Below are 13,112 nucleotides of genomic sequence, written 5' to 3'. Positions count from 1 at the left end.
CAAGGCAGACGCAAAGAGCTTATTTAACATGAATTTCAGCTGTCAAAATGTCATTTTGTCATCCAGTTTTTGACAATTTTCCATAGACGAATGTTTTTATCGCGGAAAATAAATTCATCAGGGCGAAATATTGAATCAAATTGACAAGATATCTTCATTCGCAACTGTTCCTGACATTTAAGACGGAATTTTTGAAGGATTCTGATGACTAGAATGTATTGGAAAATGTTTTTTCTGTGACATTTCGGCATTGAAATGTGCACAAATGGCCAAATTAATCCAATCAATCTGTATTTATTAACTAAAAAACATCAATATCGTCTAATTTCTTGGTTGTCACGTGAATTTTCCGGCTATTCTTGACTTTCAGCGTTTCAGTAAATGTTATGGATTTGCAATCTTGCAACGACTTTTTACGAATTCATATACTTTTGACAGCTAAAAGTTGCAACGACCGCAAAATCTGTATTTCTGTGGTTCTAGAAATAACTTTTTATTCACTTTGTGATGTATGAATTAAAATCTGTGAGCCAACTTTAGTGTTGAAGCTCAGAATATTGATTCCTTTGTCAGATAATAGCACCTTTAAAAGTTAAAAGTGTAACAAAAGGATGGTTTATTGGCTTGGTCACAGTCCATTAGGGACAAAAGCTCCGACAGGAAATCCAATTTGTTCAGCTAAAAGACTTGCATTTTGTCTCTAATTCTAACCCTTTGCAAATCCCTTCAAATTCACCTCTTTCACCCTCTAAATATGCGCCTAAATTGGACCTCTCTTAATCCAACTGTGCTTGATTAATATCTGATGCTCATCTTGTATTCCATTCCGTGTTTCTTTTTCAATCAGATGATTTTTCTTTCTTTTCTTTTCTTCCATTCCCTTTTCTTCCTCCCTTGTTTCGAACGAATTTTCGTTGCTTGTCGATTTCCTCCCACGTTAATTTGAATGCCCGATGGCTTGGAATTGGATACAAAGTGATGTAGAAATGTCTTGAACTCCGTCTTCTTATGCGATGGGAGGCTTCAAGGGGGAGATAATACGGCTAAACAGTGTACACCACTTCCAAACACTTCTTAACGCCCTTAAAAATGCATTTTCCATCGCTTTTTCCACTCCATCAACTGTTTTTCACACTCAATTCTGACTTATCACAAAGCTAATCCGGGTTTTTCCATCTCAAGAAGTTAAATCTCTTCAAATTCTTCAGATTTCAGACCGTAAAACATGATTTAAACGTCCTAGAATTGATTCATGAACAAATTCTGTCTTGATTTTCTAGTTTAATCTTCAGAAAATGCTTGAAAAACAATTCTGAATAATTTGTGAGATTATGAATTCTGCCTTAAAATATGTTTTAAGCCTGGAAATGACTAAAAATGGCGAATATCACAATGTTCCCATTAAAAAATGAGGTTAAATTTGCCACTTTAGTGCACAAATTGCAAAAATTACTAAACAAAGAGAATTTTCTTGGAATTTTTTGAGGTTATGGTTGACTTTAAAGCTGCTTTCTAACTTAATCTGGAGTCTTTTCGGACGCAAATGCTTGATTTTGCCAAGAAAAGAGAAAAATTTCCAGTTTAAACACAATTTAGATGATTTTGATGGTTATTTTATCACATAACCTATAAAAAAGCGATTAAATTGATTTTTCTAGTCAAAGTAATAAGAAAAAAATGCTTCAATTTGTTGAAACGGAAGTTTTTGCAGTGCAAATATTCTTGTACAGTAAAAACCGCGAAAATAACCAAGGAAAAGAGACATTTTTCATCATTCAAGTGATATTTTTGAGGTTATGATTGACTTTTAGGCCTTTTCTCAATCAATATGAAGTTTTTTCGCACAAAAATGCTGAAATCTGCCGAGAAACAGGGAAATTTGATAATTTAACCTGTTTTAAATTGTTCACATAACCTCAAAAAAGCAATAAAATTGATTTTTAAGCAAAATTAATCAGGAAAACGCATCAATTTGGTTGAAATGGAAGCTTTTTCAGTGCAAATATTCTAATATATTTTGCCACTTTCACTTTCAAGCTGTACACCACTTTCGATCATAATATCTCCCCCTTGGGAGACTTGATGGGAAAGCCTTTCGGCGATGAGACGCAATGGGAGGACCTGTAATCCTGTTATTGTCATCGAAATCCTGATCCAGTGCAGCTGTGATGAGACTCGGATAATTCCAGTCATCCAAAGGGTGGAATTGTGAGCAGAACACGCGCGTGAGGGTGCTTCTGGTGACTTGCTGTGTTCCGAGGAGAGCCTGAAGGCTGAGAGTCTCACATCCTGCGCGCGTCCTCGTTGTCCATTAGACGATGCTGCAGGCGTTGGAGTGAACGCGATGCCGGCCGTTCTGCTGGCCGAAGCCCGAGCAGCACTGGTGATCCTTGTTGTGGAGGCTGAAGCTCTGGCTGGTGGGCTTTCGGGTGGCGTGAGCTTTCACACAGAGACTCCCGTCGGAGTGGGAGTTGGGCGGCGGAGCGAAGCTCAGTGGACAGAGTCCTGGCAGATCTGAATCCAGGAAATCCTCCATCATTTTGTCTAATTGTTCGAGTGTTTTGGTCTGTGTGAGATTTGTGGCGCCCTTTCGGGTGTTCTTGCTCGTGTCCTTCGGCCTGTGGACAGGAAGAGAAGAGAGAGAGACAAAATCAGAGACAGAGAGAGTGAAAAAGAGAAAGGAAAACTCCTTTGGCACACTGAATATTTTATTTGAACATCTTCCCCTTACACTGCATTCTTCTTGTCTGTGCTCTCCTCGGCGATGACTGGCGTGGACAGGACTGAGCTGTGGCCGCTGGTCAGCTCATCATCCCCGGACACGCTGGCGTGCCGCCGCGGCTTGATTTTGGACGCCGACAGGCGCTGATGATAGAGACTCCGCGGCGATGGCGGCGACTGCGCTCGGTGGGTTTGCAGGTCCTCGAAGAAGTCCTCCGTGTCGCTGATCAAGGAGCCAAACATGTCACTCGGACTGTGCATAAATACATGGCCGGTGGAGTTCGATCGGGATTCTGCAATAAAATATTTTATTATCTATCAACGGAAGTTATTGATGCACGTGAAATAAGTCATATAAATTCTCATTTGCCCCTCAGAGTTATTTTGTTTGATAAAAACCGCGCGAAAAGTCAATATCTGCGGATTAAAATACCATCGAAAGCCTGAATTCAACAAAATCCACAAAATTCACTCTCTCGCATGACTTTAAATATTGATTCGTGAGAGGTTCATCAGTATTAAATTACTAAAGATGAATAGCGAAATCGTGACAAAATCAAGCTTTGATTTGCGCTTATCTGTTTAATCAATGGCACGGCACAAATCTAATCTTTTATGAGACGTTTTAGAGATTCAATCGCTGAATTTAATGTGCAGAGTTTGAAATCTCTTGTATCTGTGAACGAGGGGGAGATAATATGATCAGAAGTGGTGTACACAGCTCAGCGGAAGTGGAAGTGTTAAGAAACCTTCAATATTCCTTTCCTGGGTGTTTTTTTACTGACAAATTATCTCAATTCTTTGGATTTCCTTTTATTATTTCATAGAAACAATCGTAAAAATCATTTTCTAGGTTATGTAACGAATCATTCAGCATTCTAATACTTAAATCGCTAGTCATTGACAAAATTAAGCATTTACATACACTAAAGCTTGGCAATTTGACCCTTTTGATGCAAATAAACTCTAAAAATTGTACTAAGATCGAACATAACCTCAAAAATAGTCATTTGGACTTGGAAAATGTTTATTTAGAAAGCTTTCTTTACGATTTTGCCTCTAAATGAGCAATTTTGAGTTCATTACCAAATGATAATTACTTGATTTCTCTTAATTTTTCCGTAGAAACGATCAAAATAATTCTTTTCTAGGTTATGTATCAAATCAAGAGTGGGTTTAGTGATGAATTCTTATGCTAAAGTCGGTGAAATCGCTAGTTATTGACAAAATTAAGCATTTGCTTGCATTAAACAACCTTATTCTGAATTTTTCATGCCAAGAAACTCTGAAAATTGTGCTATGATCAAACATAACCTCAAAAAAAGTCATTTAAACTTGGAAAAGGTCTATTTAGAAGGCTTTTTGGACGATTTTGCCTCTGGATCAGAAATTTTGAGTTCATTGACAAATGATAAGAGCTGATTTTGTAATCTATAAAGCTTCCAACCAAGGTTTTTAAAGATCTCTTTGTGATATTTTTAGGTTAGGGTCAGAAAAGATACTAAAAAAAGCGGTTTTAGTCGTTTTTTTATGGAAATACCGGATGGAAACTTAAGAGATACATACAAGAACTTAAGCATTGCAGGAATTAAACATATTTGGAAGTGTTCAGGAAGTGTTCAGGAAGTGTTGTACAAACTTAAGGCAGACTATCTTCCCCTTGTCTGTGAATAGGAAATACCTCTTCCTCGGCCGCTGAGAATGCTCCTGACGGGCGATCCGGCGATGCTGCGCCGCGCGACGTCCTGGAAGGTGATGGGCGAGTAGACTCTCCTGTCGTCCGGGGCGGCGGACACGGGCGTGCCGGGCTCCTTCTGGGGCGACAGTGGGATGCTCACGCGCCTGTCGTGGGTGGACGGGCGCCTGGGCGTGGTGACGAGGGAGTGCGGCGCCGAGAGAGCCAGCATGAGATCCTTCCCCTGGAGGTTTGGCGTCAGCGGCTTTCTGTGCTCGCGCTCCTCCAGCCAGTAAGTCTTCATGTTCCCTGCCGACAGCAATAATTGCCACCAATTACTCACATCATCCATCATCGACCCACGCGGAAGGACTCAATTAACCTTTGCCCTTGACATCCAGCTCGCCGCGCCCGTTGATCTTGTAGTTTGGCCCCAGGAAGGACTTTGTGGACTCCGATATGTGAATCTTCATGGGCAAACTTGTGGACTCCATTCGCGACGCGGTGTTGACGGAGTCGCCAAACAGACAATATCTGGGCATCTTCAGACCAACAATTCCCGCCACAACAGCGCCCGAATGAACCCCAACGCGAATTTTCAGATGAGAACCTACACACAGAGAAAAGAGGGGAAATACGTTATAATATACACCACGAAGTAGTTAATATCATAACGCCAGTCGTAATAATCAAGCCAACTACGCGTTATAAATTTCCGTAGTTAATGTCATAACGTGGCTTTTGGCCAAGCTTTCAACTACGCGTTGTAAATACCACAACGCGTCATGGATAAACGTTATATCAAAGCGCCAGGATAAGCTTTTCTACCCGCAGAAAATCAACTACGCGTTATAAATGCCACTACGCGTTATGATATTTACAGCGTTTCACTCATTTGGTCTGGAAAATCAACTACGCGTTATAAATACGATTACGCGTTATAAAATATGAAAGTATGGTAATTATTTACTATGCGCAATGGCGTTGTAAATGTTATAACGTGATTTTTCCGTGATAAAGAATGAAACTTAATAAATGCTATAACGCGTAATCGTATTTATAACGCGTAGTTGATTTTTCGGAGTCGAAGCTTTGAATTATGACTTTATTACGCCGTTTTAATATTCATGACGAGCGTAGTTGATTTTCTTTGGTCTGAAAAGAATTACGGCATAAAAACGTTATGATATTAACTACGGCGTAGTTGATTTCATGATATTTGGTTGCTTACAACGTTATAATGCACCCATTGTAGTATTTACTACGAGCGTAGTTAATTTCTCACAATTTTATTACGAATTCACGAAGCTTTTGAGAAACTTTGATTTTTCGTAAACTTCGTAACATTTATAATGTATTACGCGTTATGACGACGTAGTTAATTGCATCAGAAGATATTTTTCGCTGAGTGTAGGAAAATGGCAAAAGAGAAAAAAAGGTGGGAGAACTTTTGGGGCTCTTCAAATGCTTGATTTTCAGTTGCGAGAGAAAACTTTAATGAACTCCCAAAAAGTGGCTTTCATCCACAGCTAATCCGAATGTGAAATCTGGGCATTTAGGTGTGTCACAGCAAGAGTGACAAAGGGAGAAGTTAATAATGACGATGGTTGACGAAAAGTTTGCAATGGCGCTTATTTACCACGAAACTTTTGTCTTAAGTTGATAGCTTTAGAAAGTTTTCAATTGGGAGATTCCTAGTTGTAATTGTTTGTGAAAGTCATTACTTCCTATCACAGGTCTTTGTCTCTAAAGAGCTTTCAATTCACCGAAGTGGATGCGTGTGTAAAAGTATTTCCGCACAACTTTTAAAAGCTCTACGAAATAATTCATTATTGGGGTTTATTCTCGAAAGCTTAGAGTATTAACAGATTCTGTTTGAAAGCTGATGAATTATTGATTATCTGAGATATTTTCTATCAACATCTTCCCAATCTTCCTCTATTAATCGCATTAAGAAGCTATTTGTTTAATAGGCAGAGTTCATATCAAGGGGTTGTTAATGTGGGCTTTGAATGCCTCAGAAACTTGCGTTTCGAAAAAACCTCCTTTTAAGATTCAGACTAAATTTTAGAGCGTTGAAAAGATTTTTTTCAACCAGTTTGGAAATCATTTATAGAGAATATTATAAAAGGAAATTTAAAAAATTAATTTTATTCTTTAAATACTTTAAGAAAAATGGAAAAAGTAAATAAAAATCTGTGTTGAAATACAGAAATCATAAGATTTAGTGAGAAAAATGCATTTTGTGGGAAGAAAACGGAATTTGAGGTTGAGTTTAAGACGAATATTGAAGGATTAAAGGACACTTTACGGTTTTCTCTCAACTTTCGACAACAGATTTTCTTTAGCATTCTTAAAGATTCTGTTCTGTGCAAAATTAGGAGATTTTTCCAGTTTCAAACTCGTTATTATCGTAAAACCTAGCGTAAAATCGTAAATATTCGATTAAAGATCAAGTTTTAAAGGAATATTGTCTAATTATTGATGTTTGTAAGCTTTTTAGCTAAGAAATTAGCTTCTTATTCTTTAAAAATTATGCTCAAATAGTTTATTAATAAGATTTTGAAGAGATAACAAGATAAAATATCTGTTTCTTCTTCCACAACAACCGTGAAATGAACTAAAGATTTGCTAAGAAGGAATCGTTTTTTAGGAAATTGATTTTCGCATCTTGAGCCAAAAGTGACACTTCATCCCCAATATTAACAACCCCTTCAGAGTTGAGTATTAAATAGCTAGAAATTTCGAAATTTCCCTATTTAAAGCGCTAAGAACACTTACAATATCGCCTGATTTTTCTACTTGCGCATTGAACTGTGGAACTTTACCTGTGGAAGGATCTTTGAGGTCCTGAATTGCATCCACCATGTCGAGCGCCATGTCGCATACTTTCTCCGCATGATTGGGCTCCTTCTCGGGCGCCCCGGACACCACCATGTAAGCATCCCCGATCGTCTCCACCTTGTACACGCCGTTGCGCTCCGTGAGCGTGTCGAAGATGGAGTACATGGCATTGAGCATGGAGACGACCTCCATGGGCGTGATTCGGCTGCAGATCTCAGTGAATGTGACGACGTCGGAGAACAGCACAGACACGCAGTCGAACATCTGCCAATTAGCACAATTGGGGTCGTCGTGTGACAAAAGAGGGTCGAATTCCTTACCTCGCACGTGTCAATTGGATTCTCGCCTCGGCGCAATCGATCAGCGACTTGCTTGGGTATCATTTGATACAGCAGTTCATCAGTTCGCCTCATTTCCTCATCCAATTTTCTCATGGATTCCTCCAGCTTCTTCGACTTCTGCTGCTCCTGGTCCAGCGCCAACTTCAGCTCCACCGATTGCTGAGTTCCGGCCAACATCAGATCTCTATTTTAATCAAAATCGTTTTGGATAAAGCGACATGAATAACTGCAAACCAATGAATTGAAATTGACAAGGAAATTACATTTTTCCCCCTAATTTATCGCATTCAAGGGGGACATAATATGGTCAGAAGTGGTGTACAAATCTAAAGGAGTTTTAGGAAGAGAATATGCTTCAATTTATGCAATATTTGATTCATAATCTCGACTTTTAGTTGATTTTTTTTACTCTCAGAAGGTGATTTTGCATCAAATTCATAATTTTGTCATATTTTTCTAGGTTATGTGACTGATTTAAGGCTATATAATAACTTAAAATAGAAATACTAGCGTCTAAACTGAAAGTATTTTCATTTTATTAGTATAATTGCACATTTTGAGTCATTTAAAATCGTTATTTTGAAAGCTAAGGTGTTTCAAAGCAAACTTAACCTCAAATTTTCACTTGAGTGAATCGAATTTTAAGCCAAAAATATTCTATTTACAAATACAATATCGAAAAGTGCAATAAAAAACAGAAAATCATCAAATAAAGAATAAATCTTGCTTTAGAAGAGTCTGAAAATCAGAGTTATAAAATTATCAGTTAGATTTTGGTCAGATTTCGGTTAGTTTTCAGTAAATTTTAGTCTTGTTATAAGCAACCCATAAACTATGAAGTTCTGCGAAGTGTTATAAATTTTAGCCACGATATCTTTCCCTTGATTCAATGTACGCACGAGTGCTTTTCCAATTTTTCACTCCACAAAGGTAATTTGCCAAGAGGAAAGTCACTCGCAAGTTGAGATCATTAACTTTGTGATTATTCAATCATTTTTTTTTATTATTATTCGTGATTTAAATTAAAATTTTGAATGTTTCATACAAATTCTGATTGTTTTTTGATTATTTTCTGAATACTCAATCAAAATTTGTATATAATTGAATAATTGTGAATATTCTGATTAATTGATTGAAAATAACTTTTTTTTAAAATTTTATTCAGAATTTGATTACTTTGATCATTTTTCAATTTTACTTAGGAAAATAATAATTTTTTATTATCTTTTATTCAAAATTTGATTATTTTTCAATTTTACTTAGGAAAATAATAATTTTTTTCTTATTCTTTATGCAAAATTTGATTATTTTTCAATTTTGCTTAGGAAAATAATAATTTTTTGATTATTTGTTTCAAAATTTGGTTACTTTTTAATTTTACTTGGAAAAATAAAATTTTTTTGATTATTTGTTTCAAAATTTGGTTACTTTTTAATTTTACTTGGAAAACTTGTGGGAAAATAATGATTTTTTGATTATTTGACTTAAGAAAGGTTTCTTCAAAAGTCGCTTTGCGATTTGCCTCTTGTAATTTGCTGAAACACAGTGGAAATTGGCGGCCATTTTCACCTGCTGAAGTCATGCATGCTGAGATCATTGATGTACAGTCCAGTGTTGATGAGAGACGTTAAATCGGGCATCACAGGAGTTCCCAGAAACATAATCATCCTCCAATTCTCCATGTAAATCATTTGTCCTTTGAGTCGCAAATTCTTCTCATTCTCAATTTCATCGTCATTGCTGAGCACGTCTTTCTGATTCATTTCGCTCGGCCGCTCCATCAGCGACTCCACAGTGACGAGTTCAAAGATGTTGTTAGTGCGATTGAGAATCTGCGATGTTTTCGGGAAAATATTAATCAGTTCATTTTGCCGGCGATTTTTTAAACCATAATTATGATTAATTTACCGTTTGGAACTTAAATGCGATTAGCGGACGAACTAAATCGAAGAGATTTGTGATTTTCTTCCCCACAATATCGGGCAGGATCACCATCAGAGAATTTCCTATGCTTCTTACCACCATGTCGGATCTGCAGAAAGAGATTTGTGGTAAACAAGGGGGAGATATTATGGTCAGAAGCGGTGTACAGCTTATTAAAAGTATTTAGAAGTGAAAGTGTTTCAATATCTTGAATATGATGCATTCAAAAGTCACTTTCAAAAGAAATTAATGCAATATTTGGAGAAAAATCATTTTCTTTTAACATATTTCTAGGTTATGTGATTAATTTAAGACAAATTTACCACTAAATAACCTTCAAAATCATTCAATCTAGCGCCTAAGTTGATATAATTTGCAATTTATTGACACAATAACCAATTAAATCTGATGAAGATCAAAAGCTTTCAATGTTATAATGTGTTAATCGTGCTATGATTAAACATAACCTCTAAAATATTGTCACCGGACACAAGATTCTCTATTTTAAGCATTGTTTCATTGATTTTCTATTGTAAAACAGCAAATTTCACCTCATTCTCGATTTATCATTCAATAAAAGATTCTGAAAATGTTTCTTTCAACGATTCTTTTAGATATTGCAATATAATTTTTAGGTTATGTTCAAAAATGTATCCAAAAGAACAATTTAAAATAGAATCACAGCAAAATATCCACTGGAAAATTTATATATTTACTTATTTCTTAATTACTGATTCTCTGTAAGTTTTTCAAAGTAAAAATTGAGTCTTTTTAAGACAATTATGATCTAAATTTGAGGTTATGATACTTTAGGCGGTTGGAAAAATCTAAAAAGTTTCGTAAAACAGAGAAGAAAATAAGGAAAACGCATGTTTTAAGCACTGCCGATGTTCAGAAAGCGTCTGTGATTCTGCACAGAAATCGTGATGTACACTGCATAGCCGTAATATCTCCCCCTTGGTGGGGTAAATAGAGTAACTATGGATTCTCGGTATGCGATGAATGCAGCGACTTTTCTAGTAAATAGCATTTTATGTACGCTGAATGCATTTGTGGATAAATTTGAAAATCTCTCATTCAATCTAAATTTAATATTTTGCAAATTCTGCGCTTTTCCGCAGATTTTCTGTGATTGAAATCTCATTCGATTTGGAAGAGTTTTGGGGGGGAAATTGAACTTACCCGAACACAATGCAGAAGGGAAAGATCTCGAAGAGAACTGATGCACTGATGGGAAGGTGTTTTTCCTCGCGCGTCATGGCCAGCGAAGCGAGTGTGAAAGCTCTGTTGTCGAATGTCAGCTGGAATGTAACGTGAACAGTGTCGAAGAGGATTTCCTCTCGCACCAGCTCAATGTGCATCTCCTTGTGGTAGAAATGGCGCGCGACTTCGCGAATGAGTCCCATTGTGTAGTACACGAAGCCTCGCCTTTTGGAGCGATAGTGCAGAGTGAGTCCTTGGCGGGTCTCGTTCTCGCAGATGAACGACGGCGCCCGCATTCGCGGATAGGAGAACTTGAGGTACTCGTGCAGATTATCCAGCCCGTTGAGGAAGTCTCGCATGTGTCGTCCCAGAACACTCAAAACCCTGTCATATCCATACTGGCTGACGAAGTTCACGAAGAACACGCCCATTTGGTCCATGAACTCCTTCTCCGTCACGCCGAGAATCTGCAAAAGTGTTTCCAGAAGCATGAGATCAAGGGGGAGATATTATGGTCGGAAGTAGAATTTCAATTAAATTGAGACATTTTCCTGATTAATTTAGCCCTAAAATCAATTTTATCGCTCTTTTGAGGTTATGTGATTGATTTAAAACAGATTAAATTATCAAATTTCTCTGTTTCTCGGCAGATTTCAGCATTTTTGTGCGAAAAAACTTCATATTGATTGAGAAAAAGCCTAAAAGTCAACCATAACCTCAAAAATATCACTTGAATGATGAAAAATATCTCTTTTCCTTGATTATTTTTGCGGGTTTTTACTTTACAAGAATATTTGCACTGCAAAAGCTTCAATTTCAGCAAATTTAGGCATTTTTTCTTATTATTTTGACTAGAAAAATGAATTTAATCGCTTGTTTTTAGGTTATGTGATAAAATAACCCTCAAAATCATCTAAGTTGTGTTTAAACTGGAAATTTTTCTCTTTTCTTGGCAAAATCAAGCATTTGCGTTCGAAAAAACTTAAGATTAAGTTAGAAAGCAGCTTAAAAGTCAATCATAACCTCAAAAAATTCCAAGAAAATTCACTTTGTTTAGTAATTTTTGCAATTTGTGAACTAAAGTGGCAAATTTAACCTCATTTTTTAATGGGAACATTGTGATATTCGCCATTTTTAGTCATTTCCAGACTTGAAGCATATTTTAAGGCAGAATTCATAATCTCACAAATTATTCAGAATTGTTTTTCAAGCATTTTCTGAAGATTAAACTAGAAAATCAAGACAGAATTTGTTCATGAACAAATTCTAGGACGTTTAAATCATGTTTTACGGTCTGAAATCTGAAGAATTTGAAGAGATTAAAATTTGAAGTGTTGAAGATTCTGCAGAGGAATTGCGGAAGTGTTTGGAAGGCATCTTATCTCCCCCTTTGCTGGAGATAAGGCGTATTGTGCGTAGAAAATGCACGCTGTAAACAGTCGACTTGAGGCACACAAAGGAAAACTATATCGTAAACTTGCATGTGTTACACGAAAGTCATTCACAGCTACTCTTCACGAAAGGGATGTGCGAATAATAAACTTGAACGGATATTAACTTTCCGCCATGTTACAAATCGTGCAATAAAAACCCACTTTAAGAGTCCATCAGTGGAGACTGAGTTCTGAGAATATGAGAGCTTCAAGAGGTATTTCTTTGAGCAAAAATATTTCACTGCTAAGCAATAAAAAAAGGGAAAATATGACAAACCTGTAGAGACTTCTTCGCCAACTTATTGAGAAGTGTTTCTGGGTAGACTTGATGGACGGAGAATGAGGGAGAATCCAAGCCGGCAGCCTTCCTTATCTCCTCCCATCGTTCCTCCCCATAAACCGTCTTCACATACTCGGCCAAATTCTCCAGCAGCAATCCATACATCGTGCTGCTTTCGGTGGTTTTCCTTCAAAATTCCCTGGAATAAGATAATTGGGTGAATTTGCTTGCAGACTGAGTTGAAATTCACAGCAAAATACGCAATAATTTGCAGTGAGTATAATAAAATATGCAATGAACTTCGTAGAGCATAAACCAGAGAACCAATAAGTGTCTGGTTTTAGCATGTTTCGCGTGGTTTCACAAATTTATAAATTTCAAAAGAAATATTTGATGTATATTCTCCGCATACAGTGGCGAAAAAGTGATTAAAAACATTTTATTTTTGTAAAAAAAAAACATACTTTTCATTGTCAAACATTCCATATTTTTTATTAAGTACGATTTTAAGTTTTAGAATCAGAAATATACATAATTTTATAATCTTTCCTTTGGTGTTGAAGTTATGAAGCTATTTGGATCTGAAGCTGTGAAAAAGTTCAAATCTTTTCTGCCTTTCTTCTCAAACATCCTTGTATCCAGAGTCGGTAAGACCGATATTCTGTGGCGTCGCGTGTCTTAATTGTAAGACC

At 36.8% G+C, this 13,112-nt stretch overlaps 1 protein-coding gene across 1 annotated transcript; it reads right to left on the bottom strand.

The window, feature by feature from the left end:
* Positions 1-2,001: 2,001 nt before the first annotated feature.
* LOC132257625 (soluble guanylate cyclase 88E) lies at positions 2,002-12,585 on the bottom strand. The gene is made up of 11 exons (XM_059754613.1): positions 12,418-12,585; positions 10,687-11,174; positions 9,490-9,613; positions 9,151-9,413; positions 7,561-7,765; positions 7,225-7,504; positions 4,779-5,006; positions 4,657-4,705; positions 4,403-4,569; positions 2,732-3,014; positions 2,002-2,618 (listed from the first exon to the last, which is right to left on the bottom strand). The coding sequence occupies exons 1-11, from the start codon at positions 12,583-12,585 to the stop codon at positions 2,312-2,314; spliced, it is 2,562 nt and encodes an 853-aa protein (XP_059610596.1). The 3' UTR covers positions 2,002-2,311.
* Positions 12,586-13,112: the final 527 nt, after the last annotated feature.

The sequence above is a fragment of the Phlebotomus argentipes genome, unplaced genomic scaffold, assembly GCF_947086385.1.
Source record: "Phlebotomus argentipes unplaced genomic scaffold, Phlebotomus argentipes genome assembly scaffold_4, whole genome shotgun sequence".
Classification (NCBI taxonomy): domain Eukaryota; kingdom Metazoa; phylum Arthropoda; class Insecta; order Diptera; family Psychodidae; genus Phlebotomus; species Phlebotomus argentipes.
Note: the sequence above shows the minus strand (reverse complement) of the source record. Positions and strands in the feature narration are given on the sequence as shown.

What these genes read in the sequence shown, in the direction of transcription:
- LOC132257625 (XM_059754613.1), bottom strand. Translation starts at nt 12,585, where the DNA reads ATGTATGGATTGCTGCTGGAGAATTTGGCCGAGTATGTGAAGACGGTT. An exon ending in CCCTTCTGCATTGTGTTCGG is followed by an intron (nt 9,614 to 10,686) that starts GTAAGTTCAATT and finishes CTCTTTCTGCAG; the next exon opens with ATCCGACATGGTGGTAAGAA. An exon ending in GCTGGATGTCAAGGGCAAAG is followed by an intron (nt 4,706 to 4,778) that starts GTTAATTGAGTC and finishes TGCTGTCGGCAG; the next exon opens with GGAACATGAAGACTTACTGG.